General features: G+C 36.5%; 1 protein-coding gene across 1 annotated transcript in view; it reads right to left on the reverse strand.

Moving 5' to 3' along the window:
- SCFD2 (sec1 family domain containing 2) overlaps positions 1 to 21,821 on the reverse strand; it is a 320,087-nt gene that overhangs the window by 267,148 nt on the left and 31,118 nt on the right. Inside the window, exons 3-4 of the mRNA XM_005877149.2 lie at positions 18,158 to 18,285; positions 6,425 to 6,600 (exon numbers count right to left, since the gene is read on the reverse strand). Coding sequence (XP_005877211.1) covers positions 6,425 to 6,600; positions 18,158 to 18,285 — 304 coding nt within the window. The remainder of the gene's footprint in view (positions 1 to 6,424; positions 6,601 to 18,157; positions 18,286 to 21,821) is intronic.

The following is a 21,821-nucleotide window of genomic DNA, read 5'->3' on the forward strand; positions in this document are numbered from 1 at the left end:
GCCCGGGTCCCGGGTGCCAGAGGGAAGCCGGTGCTAGCAGCCGGGGTAAGGAAGGCCTACTCTTGCACAAATTTTTGTACATCGGGCCTCTAGTTACTCACATAAAATGCATTGGCATTTGTAGTATTTTTGGCTCAGCTAAAAGAATAACTAATTATTACTATTTATTGAGCACTCACTATATGCAAAGCACTGCACTTAGTGATGTACACAGAATATAATCGCATTCAATCCTGACAATACCACTATGAGGTAGGCACTTTACTTCTATTTAGATGAGGAAGCTAAATCAAACTTTCCTGTTATACCATAAAAAAAGATTATTCATAGGCTACCACCAAGTTAAGTAAATCCATACTTTGATTTTAAAAAAGCCAGGCTACTTTTACAAGTGACTACATTTATTAATAAAATAATAACACTATCTATGTTCAGGTTAAACTTATTTTTTTTTACATTTTAAACTTGAAACGGAAATAGAACTATTTGTTGACTAGCACACATATATTGAATGCTTAAAAGGTTTCGCTATTGGGCCTTGGAGATAAGAAAAAGAAAAAGGAATTGACAAGATGTGTTATCTCCTTTGGATTTGTTCCAACAATCCTCAAAATTTTCTCTCTTGAGTACATAAGATTACCTTTCTGCCACTTTCAGAAGACTGAGTCAAACATAAGTCATATGACTGACTGGCAGGCAGGTCTGCTGCTGACTAGTCATGAAGTCACCAAAACCACTGAGCCAAGCAATAGTAACTTATGTTTAATTATAGATTTCTAAGACCAATTTATTTTTCTTAACCAAGGTTGTCCATAATGTAACTTAGGCCATAAAGACAACATTGAGGTTCCAGTAAAGGGAGAGCCTCGTAGAAAGTGGTGGAAATGACTCTCCTAAGAAATAAACTCTCAACACTGGCTGAGATTGCTTCTAGGTTGCTTTCAACCCCATTAGAAAAGCTAAAAGTTGCCCTCATGCTCAAAATAAACTCAAATGCTCTACTTTCAAACCAAAGGCTATAAAAGGAACAGCTCACCTTATATTAGGACTTGTTACACTAATGGATGATTGAATACTACATAAAATAGCATGTCCATAAACAAAGAGCAATTAGGATGGCTAGTTTATAAGCTCACCTATGCTGAACCACTAACTTGTAAAGACCCAGAAATCACTGAGAATGCAGTGCTAGTCAGCGCAATGAGCAATTATGATAAAAGTAAGGTTTTAGTATTTTAAATGCTTACTTATTTTCCCAGTCTTTTTATTCCTTTTCACTTGCTGAAAGAATCACACCAAGCACCATGGTCATATCTGAGGTAGTCTAATATGGATCAGGATTCCAAAAGTTAATTATAAATATAAGATGGCTTAGAATTAATACTGTGTCAAGTTTCTTCAGAAATCTCTACTGAGTCGAAAATTAATATTCTTGGGAGAACACCACTGTGCCTTGTTTTGAAACACCTTTGTCAGATTTTGGAGCCAGAGATTTACCTCAAAGGACATCAGTGGTAGGCAGCTGCAGGGTGAGGAGGTTGTCCATGTGATAGTGCAGGGGGCAGGGAAGGAGGTTGTAGCAGTGGCTCAAAGCAGGTTATCAGAGCCCAAGGGAGTGAAAAGGGTGTCCATGGCAGGGGCAATGGCAGCCCAGTGCAAGTGTCAGAGTCAAATGTGAGTGAAAAGGGCATCTTCGCATAGTGGTTGGTAGAGCTTGGCATAGGCAATTGGAACCCAAGAGGATAGAGAAGATATCCGTGTGGAAGTTGGAAACAGTGAGAGCCCAGGGCAGGGTATCAGAACCTGAGCAAGGTCGGGGGTGGGTGCCCAAATGCCTAACAAGGCCCCTTGGGGAGAGGTGAGGGGTTATGAGCAGCAGCACTACATGGGTTATCAGAACCAAAGGAGGTGAGAAAGGCATGCATGTGGAGGTTGGGTGACAGCAATATCCCATGACAGTGTCAGAACCTGAGCAGGGAAGTGAGAAGATCCAAGCAAGGGAGTGGCAATGGCAGTATTCTAGCACAGGATGTGATCGGGTCTTTTTTAAAAAGAAGAAGGAAGAGGAGGGGGGAGAGGGAGAGAGAGGGGGTAAGGAGAGGATGAGGAGGAGAAGGAAGAGAAGATAAAAAATATGAATAAATTTGCAATAAATACATATTTATCAATAATTATTTTAAATGCAAATGGATTAAATGCTCCAATCAAAAGACATATAGAGGCTGAATGTACTGGTATCTATATATATATAAAAGCCTAAGTGACCAAATGACCAGTCAGCCGGTCACTATGATGTGCACTGACCACCAGGGGACAGAAGCTCAACGCACAGGATCGGACTCCCTCCTGTCTGGATCGGGCCTGCAGGGATTGGGCTCCCTCCTGTATGGATCGGGTCTGCGGGGATTGGGCCGAAACCAGCTATCTGACATTCCCTGAGGGGTCCCAATTGCAAGAGAGCGCAGGCCAGGCTGAGGAACCCCACCAGTGCATGAATCCGTGCACTGGGCCTCTGGTAACAAAATAATACCCTTACACATACTGTCTTCAAGAGACTCACTTCAGATTGAAAGATACACACAGACTGAAAGCAAAGGCATGCGAAAATATATTTCATGAAAATGGAAACAAACAAACAAATAAAAAGCTGGGGTAGCAATACTTATACCAGACAAAATAGACTTTAAAGCAAAGGGTATATAACAAGAGACAAAGGAGGACCCAGCAACTCCATTTATCCAAAAGAAGCCCAAAACACTAAATAAAAAGAACATATTTATTCATAACTTCATTGCAGCATTACTTACAATTACCAAGATATGGAAGCAACCTAAGTTTTCATCAATAGATTATTGGATAAAGAAGAAATGGTACATATATACAATTATGACAGCCATAAAAAATAATGAAATCTTGCCATCTGCAACAACATACACGAACATAGAGGGTATTGTGCTGAGTGAAATGAGTCAGACAGAGGAAGACAAATACTGTGTGACTTAATTTATATGTGGAATCTAAAAAACAAAATAAACAGACAAGCAAAACAGAATCATCGGGACAGAGAACATCTTGATGGTTGCTAGATGGGAATGGGGTTGGGAGGATGGGTGAAAAAAGGTGAAGGAAGGAAGAAGTACAAATTGGTAGTCACGGGGATGTAAAGTACAACACAAAGAATGTAGTCAATAATACTGCAATAACTATGTATGGTGTCAAATGGATACTAGATTTATATGATGTAGGTTATATAATGTTTAATCACTAGGTTGTACACCTGAAACTAATATAATATTGTATGTCAACTTCAATTAAAAAATAAAAAATTATTGCCCTAGCCGGTTTGGCTCAGTGAATAGAGGGTCGGCCTGTGGACTGAATGGTCCTGGGTTCGATTCCAGTCAAGGGCATATGACCGGGTTGCAGGCTCGATCCCCAGTAGGGGGCTTGCAAGAGGCAGCCGATCAGTGATTCTCTCTCATCACTGATGTTTCTATCTCTCTCCCCCTCTCCCTTCCTCTCTGAAATCAATAAAAATATATATATTTTTTTTAAAAGCAGCTTTGGATTGTTACTGTTATTTTAAAAAATTAATTTAAGTTAAAAAAAGAAAAAGAGCATTTCTACACACCAGCAATAAAGTATTAGAACATTTTTAAAATTCAATTCACAACTTGGCTAGGTAGCTCAGTTGGTTAGAGCATCATCGTGATATGCCAAGGTTGTAGGTTTGATCACCTGTCAGGGCACATACAAGAATCAACCAATGAATGCATAGATAAGTGGAACAATAAATCAATTTATCTCTCTCTAATCAATAAATGCTTAAAAATTCAATTCACAATGGTATCAAAATCTTTAAAATACCCATGAATGAATCTAATAAGTTTCTTTTATAGAGAAAAACAAAATGGACATATTAATTTTAAAATGCTGTAGTATTAATTCTTTGATGAATAAACTGAACACTGAAATACCAGAAACTGAGAAATAAACCCACCTTTATATGAAATGTTAATATATTACATATCAGTGGGAAAAGGATGAATATTTTTGGCTGCAAATAACAGAGAACCAAAATGGCATAAACAATGAGAAGAAATATCATCTCATAAAATCAAGTCTTTTGAGGTAAGGCTCAAGTATCATTAAGGATTCAGGTTCTGTTCTGTCTTCCTCAGGATATCAGTAAGATCTTCATTATCACAAAATGCTCAGTGTCACAAACATACATCAAGAGAACTATAAAAGAGTTTGTTTCTTCATTATGTATCCTTCTATAAGGGCAAAAGAAAATCTTCCCTAGAATTACCTTTGGCAAATTTCCTTCTACCTCTCTTTGGCTAGACCTGCTAAACCAATCACTAAGTGGGAAATGAGAATACCAGTATAATCTGAGACCAATCAGGATTTGCCTAAATCATGTGGGAACAGAATAGACATGGAACAAAACTGGTGTTTTGCCACCATAAGAATGAGAAAAATGACTGTTGAATAAGTAATCTACAGTACAATGGAATATTTCATAAATGGTGCAGGGAAAACAGGCTATCCATATGGAAGAAAAGAAAATTAGATCCTAATAATATCATAAACAAAATTAAGTTCCAGGTGGATTAAAAATTCAAATGTCAAAGTAAAGATTAATTTTTAGTAGAAAATATATTTAGAAATTAGGGGTAAAAAATGATTTCTAATATGAAATATTAATAAGCACCAACCATAAAGGATAATATTAATGAACTAGACTAAATCAAAATTTAAAACTTTCATACAATAAAATATACAGGAGTTAAAGTTAAAAGACAAAACATAGTCTGGGAGAAGTATCTGCATGATGTATAACAGTTTTTGCTGTTACCCAATAGAGAAAAAAATGGGCAAAGTATAAGCAACTGATAGAAGAAAAAAATTGAATAGCCAATAAATATTATAAAACTTCATAGTAGTCAGAGAATCGCAAATTTATACAAAGAGATAGCTTTGACCCACTAAAAAGATATTTATGCTTGATAATCCTGAGTGCTGGATACTATGTGAGGAAAAAATTGTCATCCCCTCCTAGCAGAAGGGTCAACTAGTTCAACTTCTTTGGTGATCTATGCAGTGGTTCTCAACCTTCCTAATGTCGCGACCCTTTAATACAGTTCCTCATGTTGTGGTGACCCCCAACCATAAAATTATTTTAGTTGCTACTTCATAACTGTAATTTTGCTACTGTTATGAATCGTAATGTAAATATCTGATATGCAGGATGTATTTTCATTGCTCGCGACCCACAGGTTGAGAACCGCTGATTTGATGATAATAAACTCAACAACATGCATCGTCAACAATCTAACAATCCTTTCCAAGGTATATATCCTAGAGAACTCTTTCACATGTGTATCCAAGGGCCTATTCTAGGATATTCATCGCATTCCTTTTCTCTCTCTCTCTCTCTCTCTCTCTCTTTCTCTCCTAGGATATTCATCGCATTCCTTCTCTCTCTCTCTCTCTCTCTCTTTCTCTCTCTCTCTCTCTCTCTCTCACACACACACACACACACACACAGAACAGCCTAACTATACATCAATATGAATTGGATAAATTGATGTATATCTTTACAATCAAATAGTATGGTATAGTTTAAACAAATAAACTAGATTTAGACATGTCAATTTGGATTATCTTAAAAACAGAATGTTGAAAAAGCAGGTTGTTTAGGAATATTGATAGTGCGGTGTCATTTACATAAAAAATAAAGCCCATAACAATAATCTGTATTATTTATGAAAAAAATATTTAATAAAAATAAACAAGTAACACAGCTTATGATTACTTCTGGGAAAGGAACAAGGAGAATCAGGGAATGCCAAGGAAGGGTATAGTATCGGGGAATACATAGATATTTGTCATATTATTTTATGTAAGTCTGAAATATTTTATAATTTTTTAAAATACGTGTTTTTACAAAAGTTTTCCATTAAAATATTTCATCAATCATGACAAGGTCCCACCCCACATACAAATTTCTTCATAAAACTACAAATGGAGTTTGCCTCTCTTCATCTTTTATTAAGCATCTTTTAAAACCACATCCTCTTCTACAGGAAAGGTAGTAAGAATTGAATAAATATGCCATGAAGATCAAGAAAGATCCAAGTGGCATAAAACTGAAAAGAGGTTTACAAAGGTTAGTCAAATGCTCAAAACACATTCGTAGTATTGAGTGAGAAGCCAAAGATGTCACTGTCAAAATAAATAAAAAACATCTGGAAAAAGTTTCTATTTAGATTTTAATTTGGTGTTACAAGGAGAATATGATATAGGGCATATGTCAACAATATGATTTATTACCAAGGCTACAATAAATATCAGTGTTTTTCTCTGGAAGTGAAAATTTTAATTACTACTATCCCAAGAAGCTCCCACAGCAACATACCTGGAGAAGGAGCCTTTCAAAAGCCAGAAAGTTGTCCCACTTGGCAGTCTGCGGGTGCTTCAGAGTTTGAACCGTGGCCAGCCCAAGCTGCAGGAGTCCACAGTGACTCACTAGAGCTTTGAGGTTGTTCTTGAAGAGCTGAATATAGGACGTGAGCTGCGCCGGAGTGACTCTCCCTGGAGAAACATAATAATTTATCAGTGAACCCTCTTCTGGGAGTGGTAAAAATAATGAGAAGAGTGCCATTCATAACATTAACTGCCTTATATTGGCACAAAACTTCAGAGTTGACTGCAAGCTTTGCTAAGCTGTTATGATTCTTACAACAACATGGTGACAACAGTGAAATTGAAATTATTACCTGCATCTTGCGAGTGAGGAAACAGATGTTAGGTGATCTGGATTTCTAGTAGAGTTCATTTTTTAATTCTGCAATACCCCGTAAATAAGTTCTCAAATAAAGTCACACAAATAAATTGTTAAGCTCAACATGGAGTACCTCTCCAAGACATACGACTTAGCAATCTAAGAGGCCAAAAGGCAAAATTTCTAATTATGTGTGTATGTGTAGAAAATAAAAGAAAACATCTGTTATGACTATAGCTAAAACTTTATCACTGGTATCAGTGGGTTATGATAATAAAACAGTAAAAGCTGACTATGTATGAAAAACCAGGGTGGCAAAAACACCAGAAGGTAAGATACCAGAAGACAGAGTTTGGTATGGGAGACATAGCACATTTGCTACAATGATCATCTAGGTTTGGAACACGAAAACCCACATCATAAAAAACTATGATGAGCTTGTACAAAAACAAATAAACAAAGCGCCTGTTGAAGATTCACTCCTTCAGAGCCTCTAAGTTCCACTTTTTCTATAGCAGTCCTTCGACTGAGTCACTTTCCACTCTCCAATCCATCAAATTCAATTCCTGCCATTAACCAGTGCTAAGCACAAAACTCCTAAACACCACATATTCTTCCTGTTGGGCAAGGAGAAGGCAACAGGGCCAAACACAGATAAAGTCAAGTAAATCTTTCCTACACATCTTACCCATGCCGTGTGTTGGTTGCTCTCTGATGCCCGAAATCCAAGTTTGTTTGTTTTATCGAGGTTTGTTAATACTTGGCAATGAAACCACCTGTCTTGATTTAGCACTTCACACTTTACACAGTGCAATCATGCCCTCTTTGGATTCTCATAGCAACTCTATGAGGTAGCAAACACGGCATGTGCTGCATCACTTAGCCCACCTGAGGCACTGTGGGTTCATTGCCTTACATAGTGCAAAATGGCAGGTATCACTTAATAAATGGTTTTTGCTACTCATGATACACAAAATACAAAGACCTTGACAAAAGAAATTTATAAGCCTGAGACATACTCTTTCTTTTCATTACATTTTCTAAGAGATTAAGAATTTTACCAGTATTATCAGGGTCAGCATCTAAAGAATAATAATAGTAGAAATGATAAGTAGGAAGTTGAGTCCCACTAGTTTCTTTGCTCCCTCCGTAAAGCATGAGTTCATTCCTGATTCTCAATGCAGCAAGTTAATGATTTGCTCACTTAATTATAATAGAGAACAGCCTCATGAATTCTGTTTTGAGTCAGGTTTATTAAGGTATAATTTTTCACACAAAATTGGTTCAAACTGAAAGATCATGTGGAGTTCCATTTCTTTATACACTGTACTGCAGGTGATAGCAGTGTGGTTCCTGGACACACAGAGTTTTGCCTATCAAGAGAGAGATTCAGCCCTGACCGGTTTGGCTCAGTGGATAGAGCGTTGGCCTGCGGACTCAAGGGTCCCAGGTTCGATTCCGGTCAAGGGCATGTACCTTGGTTGCGGGCACATCCCCAGTAGGAGGTGTGCGGGAGGCAGCTGATCGATGTTTCTAACTCTCTATCCCTCCCCCCTTCCTCTCTGTAAAAAATCAATAAAATATATTTTTTTTAAAAAGAGAGAGATTCATAAAATAATTATAAAAATAAGTATTTAATCGTTGTTGTGATAAATACTGCTAAGGAAAAATTCAAAATGTCTTGAAAGTGTGAATGGCTGTCCAACACGAAACTGCCTACTTCTCCAATGCTATCTCCTCACCTGAAGGAGCAAAAATTAGGTTCAGAATACATGCACTCTATTGATAGAATAATTGTCTATGGATTAGAGAGACTGCAAGAAATGGAAATCATCAGAGACAGTCATGAAAGGGTCTGTTTAGATTTCCACTGTAATAATCATATTTAAAGTTAAGAATGTCTTTGATTCAAAATATAGTTGAACTTTTTATCTAGTTAGCAATTCCTAGCTCAGACTCAGACCTAGTCACCATATTTACCTAATGCCACCTTCCCAAAGGAGCAAATGGGTATCTTCTATATATATAAAAGCCTAAGCGACCGTTATAACCAGTCGACCGAACAACCAGTTAACCAGTCACTATGACGCACACTGACCACCAGGTGGCAGATGCTCACGCAGGAGATGCCCCCTTGTGGTCAGTGCACTCCCACAGCCAACCTCCCACGGTCCCTGCCCCTGGCTGGCTGGCCCCCAACCTCCTGCAGTCCCTCCCCTGCAACTGGGCAAGATAGCCCTGATGGCCCTAATCACCCCAATCACCAGCCAGCCCGAGGGACCCCACCCATGCACAAATTCGTGCACCAGGCCTCTATTATTTCATAAAGGAAATGCCAATAGAACACTACATTGTGAATTTAGCAATTATGCACCTTGCTATATTCTGTTCCCCTCTCTATATCTCTTTCTTACACACACAAGCCACTAACACTTTATAAGGTACATCATGAAAGCAAAATTTTTGGTAAAAATCCATAACATGTTAATTATAATTTAGTAAAAGAGTGCCATACACAAAAGTTTTAAAATATAGGCTAGTAAAATATAGGCTAGTAACATTTTCAAAATCTTGAACTTAATCACAACCTTATACAAAACATGTTGAAATCAACTCACTGACTACCAAAAATGCTACAGTGAGATTAACGACTCGAGAAAGCGCCTCAGTCTGTGTCAACTAAAACAGCAAGCAACTAGAACCAGGTGCTGAAAAAGCCATAGACAGAACATTTATTCATACCTCACATTACCAAAAAAACAAAAAACTTGCCAGGCAGATTTACATGGTGATTTTAAAATGTCAACTCAGAAGGTTTTGCAAAATGTTTCTTAAAACCATAGAAACAAGGGTTATTTCATATCAAGACTGCATAACATACAGCAACTTTTTGAAAACTGACAACTTGAAATTTGAAAAATGGTCTTCAAGTAAGAAAAGCTATTAGGCTTTTTTTTTTCTTTTTGATAGAGTTTCTAAGAAAGAGAAACAGGTTTCTGATTTCAACTTAGCTAGGAGAAAAACACAAAACTTTAGTAACCACCAATTATTTTTATATATATATTTAAACCTCTTATTAAAATATAATTATCTTTTGGGGAAAATGGGACAGATTTGGAAAACAAAATGATTTAATATAGTCTGTGATTCTTTAAAAATTAAATGTAATTGAATTCAAATGCATATTGGAGCCTATTTTTCTACTTACTACATACACTCAATAAATTATAACTATCAACTTGTTTTGTGACTTGTTAAAATATATTTAAAGTATCTACACATAGATGGTTCTTTGTTGATAGTCTTAAAGAGTATTCAGAGTCAGGTTTGATTTAATTGTAAAACTGTGTTTTAATGGTAAAACACAACCACCATCAGAAATTTTGTCTAAAATAGCATACTTAGTACTACATGTTATTTTTTAAAAAAACTCTTACTATAAAAAATAATATTTTCATTGCATGTATTTATTAATTTTCTTGAAAACATGAAGGAAAACCCAATGGGTGAAATTTGAATAAACAAACATGTATTTTAAGACGTGCATTCCCAGAAATCAGCATTTCGTTATCTCCTTTTCAACCATTTTTCAAATATAATAAAGGAAAAGTACATTAAAATATTTAAATGGAATGTATTCTGCTAAAACTCTAGTTTATAAATATCAACTCACACACAATTGGCATATGGGAATAATTTCAGTATTACACAAAAGTCACAGCTATCCATTTGTTATGTTTTTCTCATTACTTTAACATTTCGTGTCACCAAGTACCAGCCGAGGATCTCAAAGTAAAGAACACAGCTAAACACTACAACCCACAAGAGGCACAGGCTGAAGTAACTTTCTCAGAAAAGGTGTGCAGAAAGCAAAGTTCTTTTATGTCGGAAAAGGCTTTTTCTTGCCCTCATAGTTTATCTGGGTCTAGAATTCTTGGTTATAATACCTTGCTTCATTACCTTCTGGCTTTCAGGGCTGCTGCTGAGGAAGGGGTGCTACTCTCATTCTTGTTCCTTTGTAGTTGAGCTTCCTTTTTCCATCTTGGGGCTCTTAGATTCTTCTCATTTTCTTGTACTCGGAATTGACAGTTATTATGTCTAGTTAGAGGGTTTTTAATTCTTTCTACTTACTTTTCAGTAAGCCTACTCAATTTGATTATGCTTTCTTCACATCTGGGAAAGTATCACATTCTTCCTTTGCTAATTTCCTATTCTTTGCTTTCTCTCTTTTATCTTTTCTATCTTTTCAATGTCTTGTTCTTTCTACATTTTAGGAAACTTTATTGATTTATATTTAAACTTTGGCTGAATTTTTATTTTCACAACAATAGCCTTATTTCCAAGAGCCCTTTTTAAAATAGCAGCTTTACTGAGATATAATGCAATAACCGTAAAATTCACCCTTAAAGTGTACAATTCAGTGGCTTTTAGTATATTCAGAGTTGTGCAATCATCACCATTATATAATTTGAGAACATTTTCATCACCCAAGACAAACCCATATCCAAATTTCCTCAGCTATGAGAAAGATATACAGCTGTAAAGCCATACATCTACACTAATAAAAGAGAAACATGGTAATTAATGAGAAAGATATACAGCTGTAAAGCCATACATATTATAATATAACCTGAATGAAATTTCTGTTGGGAGACATAACTGTACTTAGCTATGCCAGCAAACTGAGATACAACAGAAATGAGAACATTCTACTAACTATAGCTACAACTGAACTCTGACTTTTTAAATATAATAATACTGTCATAGCATTTTTATCATATTTAAATTTTTTAATAGAAGTATAATTCCATCAAAGGTAAAAGAGGAATGGAAGAGTACTAAATGATGGAGCAAAAATTTTTATCATATTTAAAATTTTTAATAGAAGTATAAGTCCATCAAAAGTTAAAAGAGGAATGGAAGAGTACTAAATGATGGAGCAAAACAAACAATAAAAATAAATCTCTTATTTTCAGCCACCCAAAAAGGCTTTGCTTAGAATAAATGAAAAGGCACCACAGCAAAGAGAGAGCCACCTGCCAGAATGTAGGAGTAACTCTAGACTCAGAAGCCTCAGGTATAATGGAAGTGACAAGTAAAACATAAGGCATACAAATCTTAAGTGTACAGTTCAATTAATGTGGACACATGTATCTATCCATGTAACCACCACCCAGCTCAAGGTATAGAATATGTCTAGAAGAGTCCCTTGTGTTCTTATCCAGTCAATAATCCCACAAAGGTACATTACTACTCTTATCTCCATCACCACAGATCACTTTGTCTGCTTTTGAACACTATGTATATGGAATTGTACATATATACTCTTTTGTGTCTAGCTTATTTTGTTAACATTATCTAAAATCTCAGTCTTTTTTTACTGTATTTTATTGCTCTAGTTTCTTCATTCTGCTTTAATAGACTTGGGTGTTACACTTGGAGGCCATTGTAAATAATGATGCTATGAACATTCTACTACATGCCTTTTGTTAGACATAAGCATTCATTTATATTGAAGAAATGCCCAGGTGTGAAACTGCTGGGTGGTCAGTGCATACTTAGTTTTAGTTGATCTGTCAGTTTTCCATAGTTGTATCAATGTCTCCATACATTTTAAATTTGATTAAATTTAACAATTTAACATAATTTTTAGACTATACAAGTAATGTTTAAAATGAGGCACAACTGTATGATTGTTTTCTTCATGGTATTTTATGCTGTGTAGCAAAAACCCGCATAAGAGTAAGAGAAAACAATTATAATAGAAACTATATTGCCATACTATTATTATGTACCCTTTTTTTCTCATTATTTGCTTACATGTTTATTTACCTACTTTCTTACCTAATTACAGAGAGAAAGGCCTGGAAAACAAGATTCTGATTTAGAAACAAAGATTGTACTAAAGAGCAAGATGCTGGGGAGGAAGAAAGGTACTTTGAATTTTCATTTTACAGATGTTATAACTGGAATTTTCTAGAAGCATGTGCTGATATTACTTTTTAAATATTCTCTTGATTCTGGAAGAAAATCAGTATATGCCTCATATGAAATGAACAAACATCTATTTTTCTCTAGAAATATTGAGTTTATTACTATTCCTGATTTATACAATAGATGAAGCATTATTTTTCAACAGATGAAGCAATAGAAGAAGAATAACTGCCTGCTTCCCACCACTATTGAGACCACAGGGCAAAGAAATCTGGTTAACATGCAGGTGGAAAGATTTAAGTCAGGCATGAGAAAAAAAATTTCAAGATCAGGATGACCAATACACACAGAAACAAGTTATTAAAGGGGGAAAAGGGAAGACATTACCAATCTTCTCCCATAAGGATTTGAAGGTCAGTATATACAGCCATCTGTATAGTGAAACTTGGATAAAGCCCAGCTGGGAATTGATGTCCACTTTTATAACACCATAAATACTGAAGACGGCTTTCTGGGATATCCTTTAAACAGTATACATTTCTTGTAGCAAGATTTTTATCTTTACAGTATTACCAAGAGAGAATAAGAAACTAACATAAAAAGAGCATTTTATTTATAAGAATCAATTCAATCAAATGGGTCCAAAGTTCAGAAATATATTGCAAGACATGTTTTCAGGATAGTACAGAATAAAGTGTAATTGCCACATGACCAGGGGTCATAAATAGAAAATAAATAGCTCTCCCTGAAAGTTATACAAAGCTGTGAAATATAAAACCACCAGAAACACTTATGGCTTGGCTTTCTTTGGAAATGGAGCCTTCCTGAGGTGACTTAGACACTGCATTAACGTATATGGAAAGAGATCGAGAGCATGGAAAGAGATAGATGGATTACCCCTGTTATCCAGGGGCCAGACTACCAGGCTGCCAGGGAAGGAGCATTTCCTTGGTGGGTCTACTCTGACTTGGAAAGAAATGTCTGTTCTCAGGAGAGCCTCTAGATAAAGAAACTTCCACCCTGCAGCCAACAGCCTTCTAATCACATCATTCTGTTAGGCTTTTTAAATTCTCATGTTAAGGATCCCTTATGTTGAGAAAACATAAAGATTAATAAGAGGAAGAGGACGATGAAGAAGAGGAGAGAAAAAGAAGAAAAGGAAGATGTACCAATTTAAGTTAAAAATATAGAGCCACAGGTAGATGCTTGAAGAAGGGACACTAGAAATTAAGATTCCCATTTTGCAGACGAGGAACAAGAGAAACAGAGGCAACTAACTCTGTTTTAGGTAATCCTATATAATAAAAGGCTAATATGCAAATCGACCGAAGGGCAGAACGACTGGTCACTATGACACGCACTGACCACCAGGGGGGAGATGCTCAATGCAGGAGCTGCCCCGTGATGGTCAGTGCACTCCCACAGGGGGAGTGCCGCTCTAAATTCTCATGTTAAGGATCCCTTATGTTGAGAAAACATAAAGATTAATAAGAGTAAGAGAACGATGAAGAAGAGGAGAGAAAAAGAAGAAAAGGAAGATGTACCAATTTAAGTTAAAAATATAGAGCCACAGGTAGATGCTTGAAGAAGGGACACTAGAAATTAAGATTCCCATTTTGCAGACGAGGAACAAGAGAAACAGAGGCAATTAACTCTGTTTTAGGTAATAAAGTATAAAAGGAAATCATTTGTTTAGTGACTTTAACACTTTCAAACATTATCATTTATTAATCCAATGAAAACTCTTTCTGTCTCTTTCTCTAGATTCTCTTCTTCTTCATACCCCTAAATGGATGTATCCCTTAAGGCTCTGCCTCCAACCCCCTTCTCACTCATTCTACCTTCTCTTTCTGTATGAACAATCTTATATTTACTTTAGAAATATTTTTATATTCCTTATATTATATTTCCTTTAAGAAATTATGTTTCCTTTAGATTAAGGCTTCAACATAACCACTAGGTAACCAAATCCCAAATCTCTACTTTCACTTCTGGAAACCATTACTCTAGTCACATATTTCCCACTGAGATGATCAGGGAACAAATCCTACAGAGAGAGTAATTCCACCCCTAGATCTGGTAGAGTACTCTTCATATACAATTACATGACCATTGGTCATTATTTTCATAATGTGTTTTATCTGCCCAGAAGGCAATAACTAATTTCATTAGGCTATACACTCCTTTTACAGAACACCTTAAATTTCACAAACCCTATGCTTCATATATGTAACCATCTCACTTAATTGTACAGGTACTAGATTCCCATTTTTGCAGACAGAAAAACAGATTCAGCAAATTTAAATAACTTGTTCATTTGAAAACAAGATAATATTTTATGTTTCCTATCACCAACAAGGATCTAATAATTGTCTATTACCTCTAGATCTGGATATGTCTAGAAAAAATTTCCGTGAGGTTTCCCCTCTTCTATTTTCACATCCTATCTAATAATAGACAAACATGGTAATTAACCATACCTCCGCTACGCTTCCCATTGGCTAATCAGCAGGATATGCAAATTAACTGCCAACCAAGATGGCGGCCAGCAGCCACGCAGCTGAAGCTACAGAGAGAGTAATTCCACCCCTAGATCTGGTAGAGTACTCTTCATATACAATTACATGACCATTGGTCATTATTTTCATAATGTGTTTTATCTGCCCAGAAGGCAATAACTAATTTCATTAGGGTATACACTCCTTTTACAGAACACTTTAAATTTCACAAACACTATATTTCATATATGTAACCATCTCACTTAATTGTACAGGTACTAGATTCCCATTTTTGCAGACAGAAAAACGGATTCAGCAAATTTAAATAACTTGTTCATTTGAAAACAAGATAATATTTTATGTTTCCTATCACCAACAAGGATCTAATAATTGTCTATTACCTCTAGATCTGGATATGTCTAGAAAAAATTTCCGTGAGGTTTCTCCTCTTCTATTTTCACATCTAACTATGATTCCAATGATCTCCAGGAAACTGCCAATGTTCCACTGCAGAGAATATGGCATCCTTTTAAGTAATGGTTCTCAAAGATGTTCCACAGACCCCAGGGTCCCTGAAGTACTTTTAGATAATCAGAAAAATCAAAACTATTTTCATAATAATACTAAGATGTTACCTGAACTTGTTACTATGCTGTATTTGCACTGATGGTACAAAAACAATGGTGGGCAAAGTGCTGGTGTCTTGGTATCAATCAAGGCAGTGGCACCAAATTAAATAAATAGACAATTTCACTTCAGAATGGCCATGATGAAACTGTAAATGTTATTAATTTTAATAAATCTGAACCCTTAAGCAAGTGTCAATATTCTGTGTAAAGAAATGAGAAATATACAAAAAGTACTTCTGGTGCATACCAAAGTACAATGATTGCCTTAAGGAAAAGCACTGGTGTGATTGAATTGTGAACTGTTCACACTGTTTTATGGCACAAAATTTTTACTAGAAGAAGACAACAAAACTGGTTCTTCACACATTTCCGCCCCCCGCAAAAAATGAATGAAATAAATCTATCACTTCAAGGAAAACAACTGACAGTCTGTATTGTCAATGACTAAAGTCAAATTTTCATGTGAAAATCACAAGTCTGGGAGATTTGTATTGGCCCCCATATCTTTACATTCCCAATACTTTAAGATTTTCTAAAGATATCAATGGGGATAATAACGAATGTGGTTTTATTATGTTGTATAATATGTGTCAACATCTGGAGAATGTGCATAATTTAGAGAACCATTATTTTCCAAGTGTCAATGAAAAATGGTAAAAAATAATGTGTGTGTAAGATCCTTTCAAAGTGTAAGAGAGACCAATGGATTTTAATATAACAAAGTGTAGAGAATTTAATGATATGGATTCATATTCTACATTGCAATTATTCTATAATAAATTTCAGTCCTGTTCCTTGTCATATGTAAGGCCTTAGACAACCTAATTTTTCTCTATTCCAGTTTCCTTACCTGAAAAATAGGATAGTAATGGTACCTATCTCACCAGAATTACTGTGAGAATTAAATAAGATAAATACATGTAAAGAATTAGAAGAATACCTGGCACATTGTAAATACTCAGTAAATGTTATTTTCACTTTTCTTATCATCTTTATGTTCCTTAAAGTTCTCATATATATAATCATCTAACATACTGAAAGTCATGATTTTTTTTCTTTCATTTTATGACCCTGTAACATATTTCCTTCTAGGAATCTAGGTTCATCCACATTCCTTTACTTCCAAAATTTTGTTCTTCCATTTCAACTTGATAGTTTGATTTTTAAACTCATAAATAATTAAGAATTTGGGCTAGGAATCTCAGCAAAAAAAAACACACTTAAATTCCATCCAGTAAAATGTACTAATATTTACTAGATATCTAAGAGCAGGTTATAAGTAAGAAAACATTTTTAAAATATAGAAATAAAGTTTCCAGAAATAAATTATACCTATTAACCAGATTCACTATCTACATTCCATATTAATAGAATTATTTAATCAAAAAAAGTAAACCACCAAATTCCTTTTCTAAAATCAAAACATTAGTTCTCTGACTTTTTAATCAAAAGAAAAAAGCTATGCCCTAGCTGGTTTGGTTCAGTGGATAAAGAATCAGCCTGCGGACTGAAGGGTCCCAGGTTCAGTTCCAGTCAGGGGTACATGCCTAGGTTGCAGGCTCGATCCCCAGTAGGGAACGTGCAGCTGATCAATGATTCTTTCTCATCATTGATGTTTCTATTTCTCTCTCTCCCTCTCCCTCCCTCTCTAAAATCAATAAAAAATATATTAAAAGAAAAAAGCTATTTAAAACTTAAATTTCATTCAGCCAGACTCTTCTAAGACTAAAGACAAAGCTGAATGTGGCGAAAAATGAAAATGGGAAAAATGAGATGTGTAATACCCTGGTGAAGAAAGGATAACATTTATGTGGCTGGACAATTAGCAGATCATTCTAAAGGTGAGAGGTCAGGTCAAAGCATGTCTGTCTGCTCAATTGTTTTGCTAGCACAATAGTTCATTCATTAATTCAAAACCACTAAAAGAGTTTTCATCCACATTAAGAAAGTAGGAAGGATTTTTAAAAGGGGGAGGCGGAAAAGTATGGGTGAAATAGAATGAAGGAAGGGTGGTCCAGACCAATTTTGATAGTTCTAGATCAACTAAAGAAACTAAAAGAATTATTATTTGCATACAAGGACTCTCCTAGAATTCCCAAAATTGAGTCTTAGAAAAGGGGTCATTGTTGAGCCCCAAGAGTAGTGTATACATATTCCCTCCCTACTCTTTTGACAGTTTATAGATACTTCAATACTTTTATCTACATGCCATGCTGGCTAAGTTGGCTCACCGATTAGAACAGGCTTATATGAACTCCCTCAGAGCCTGCAGTCACTGTCCATCCTGGGTGAAGTGGTACACTTACCCATACTCATCTTGATTGGCAGGTTTTCTCTGCTTGCTGCTTCCACTAGATGTCTCCGGACTTCCATCACTGCCTCTTTGTGCTTGGTGTTCAGTAAGGCTTCCCACAGGGCTTTGGCTGCAGTATCACTGCAATAAAACCACAAAGAGCTTTAAAATAATTTCTACTAAATAATGGAAAAGGTTGAAAGCAAAATAATTTCTAAAATATCTTCTTTGAGCACTAAAGTAGTCTTTCCTACTGATAGAGTCTAGGCATAGGATTAAATGAAGACTATCTAATCCATTTTAAACAGCACAAAATATTGAGAAATTAGGGAGACAAAACCAAGCCAAAAAAAAAAGAGAAATAAAAGCTATATTGTGCTTTGAGAAGTGGGGGAAAACTATATGATATTTTTTAGATATGACACTTTTTTTAGATTTTGCATTTTAAAGTATTTCAGAGTACAGTTCAACATTGCTACAGTAATATATAAATGCTATATAAGCCAAAATTAATACATGTTCAAAAAATGATTTATCAGTGATTATAAGCATAACAATTTGAGATAACATACATGTATGGAAAGCACAGAGCAATTAGCAATGAGAATTCCTGTTAAAAAACCACTTGATAGAATTCCTAATGAGTAGGTTTTCTAGTGAATGAAAATCAAGAATTAGGCTAAGTAACCAAGGCCTTAAGTATCTACTTTGGGCCTTAGGTTGGAAGGATGGCACATCCTTCACCATAAACCATGATAACAGAAAGCCCTGCATTGTGCAGGGTCTCATCTGGGCTCACTTGTCCAACAGCCCTCTGTCTCACCCACCACGCCATGTTTAAATTATAAATGAGCACAGTGTTCTTCCCGGAAGACCTCTACATCAGCCAAGTATACACATTTGTAGTAACGTTTCAAAACCTGAATATAAAGAAACAAAGATGACTTCTGTCCCTTTCCAAGGACTTTTTCCTTCACTTAAAGCTCCACTAACATCTCTTACTATCCAGTTAGCTAATAGTGTGAAAATGAATGGATTTTTAAAGTTTGGTTTTAAAAGTTATATCTAATAAGATATTAATTTAGCTTTAAAGTTATACCTAATAATACATATCTTTTAAGTTCAAATTTGATTGGGAATAATGGAATGATGTACTTTAGCGCTGAGTTTAATGTCTGGCACATACTAATCTTTCATTAAAGAGTTAGTTGTTTATTATCATCTATTTTTTTTCTGACTGAACTAACATCACTGCTCAACATATGCCACTTGTTTAGATCTAATCAAAACTGTCATTATAACTCTGCACCCAATATTCTATGTTTAATTTAAATAAGCAGGTAAACTCCAAGCCAAGCCCCATTCTCGTGGTTGAGATATAGATAAATACAAGGCATAAGCTTTCAATGACTTAAAGGAAGAAGAGGCAGAGATACAAGCAAAGAAATTATCCCCAAAAGAAGTGTGATAAGAGGCATGATCAATGCTGCACAGATTTAGCTGGTAGCACAGAGGAGGGCTCTAATCCTGGCTGGGAGGGCAGAGGCTCAGAGATTGGTTTCTACTGGAAATATGAGCAAGTACACAGATACATACATTCCAAAAACAGCCAAGGGAAGAAGTTATAACTGAATCTGGGAAGGAGAATGGTAAAGAAGGTCCACAAAGAATATATAAAATCTTTATCACAAAACAAGAGGAAGAAGGATGCTTCAGAATGTGCAGATTCCTTGGTACACAACACTAATGAGGACTGTTTTGGTCCATGCTAAGGTGCCAGGGAAGGGGCATGACAAGTAAGGGCAAAAGAGAAGGTGGAAGCTACTCTCGTAGGGTCCTGCATTATTTTCCAAGGCTTGTCAACTTCAGTCTGTAGGTAACAGGTCGCCAATGAGCATGTGCTTGATTTCACATTCTGAGAAGAGTACCATAGCTTAGCAGTTGTGAACACAATCTTTATCATCATTCAAAACTAGGTCTATTTCCTGTGGGGTTTTGGGAAAGTTACTTAACTTCTCCAAAGCTCTGAAGGCAATGGAGAACCACTGCAAAATTCTGAGCAGGGGAGTTAAAGTCCCAGTTTCCCTAATTTATAGTACACAATCTTTCCCTACTTTCATTCTCCAAAGCTCCTCTCTGCAAAACACAGGGATTTCTCACATACTATTAACTCTGTACACAGAACTTCTAGAGTACATATTTACTGCCCTCCTCTATTCCATGAGTATAAGACAAAGTGTCTTCAAGATCACAGTAGGTTAGGAAATACTGTGGATGCCCCATCAGATCAGTGTGGTGATTGAAATGTGGGCTCTGGGGTTAGATAAATCCATGTTCAAACTGACCATGCACTCTTCACCCACAGTAGCTACATGACCTCTTTGGTCTTCCTCAGGCACTCCAAGCTTAGGCACTCCTTTGCCAGTAATGCTCTTCCTACAGATATCCCCTCTCTTTCTTCAGGTGCCTGCTGAAATGTCACCTTATCAGAGAAGTCCTCCTTAGTGCCCTATATAAAAGAGTGATGACAGCCCATCCCAGTACCATAACCTAGAACTGCGCCCCCCCCCCACCATTTCCCCTTTACTGGACTTTACTGTTCTACATAATCCTATTACCATATGACCTTATTATGTTTCCATTTTTGCCTATCTCCCTCATAGAAGGTAAGGTCCTTTTATGAAAACAGGATCTTATTTTACTCATTGCTAATTTCCCAGTACTTAGAACAGTGCCAGGCCTGTGGTAGGTACACTTAATAAAAATGAATGAATGAAAGAATGATGCTTGCTAGTTATGTAACCTTGTGCACATAAGTAATCCTTTCTTTTCCTCTGTTTTCTCATCTGTGAGATGGAGGTAATAATAGTGATCACCTCACAGGTTGTAAGAGTTAAATAAGATAATGTACATAAAGCACTTTGCTGATTCACAATAAATATGAGTAATTATGTAGTTGTTACTACTACTACTATTGCTACGAAAGATATTACCTTATAATTCAATGTGTTCAAGGGTTTGTATATAATTCACTTCATTATACTGAACTAGAGGTCCAGTGCACAAAATTCGTGCACAGGGGGGGAGTGTGGGGGGGGGGGGGGGGGGGGGGAATCCCGTACATAAAGCACTTTGCTGATTCACAATAAATATGAGTAATTATGTAGTTGTTACTACTACTACTATTGCTACGAAAGATATTATCTTATAATTCAATGTGTTCAAGGGTTTGTATATAATTAGGTGAATTCGCTTCATTATACTGAACTAGAGGCCTGGTGCACAAAATTCGTGTATGGGGGGGAGGGTGTCGGGGGGGTCCCTCAACCCGGCCTGCACCCTCTCCAATCCGGGACCCCTCAGGGGATGTCCGATTGCCTCTCGCAATCTGGGACCACTGGCTCCTAACTACTAGCCTGCCTGCCTGCCAGATCGCCCCTAACCACCTCCGCCTGCCTGATCGCCCCTAACCACCTCTGCCTGATTGCCCCTAACTGCTCCCCTACCAGCCTGATTCCCCCTAACTGCTCCCCTACCACCTCTGCCTCACACCACACCTGGGACCCAGGATTCCCTCCTCTGGCCGGTTGCAGGCACCTGGGACCCGGGCTTCCCACCCTCTGGCCAGCTGCAGGCACCCAGGACTCGAGCTGGCTTCCCTCGGGCCGGCCGCAGCC

This window comes from Myotis brandtii, unplaced genomic scaffold (genome assembly GCF_000412655.1).
Source record: "Myotis brandtii unplaced genomic scaffold, ASM41265v1 scaffold51, whole genome shotgun sequence".
NCBI lineage: Eukaryota > Metazoa > Chordata > Mammalia > Chiroptera > Vespertilionidae > Myotis > Myotis brandtii.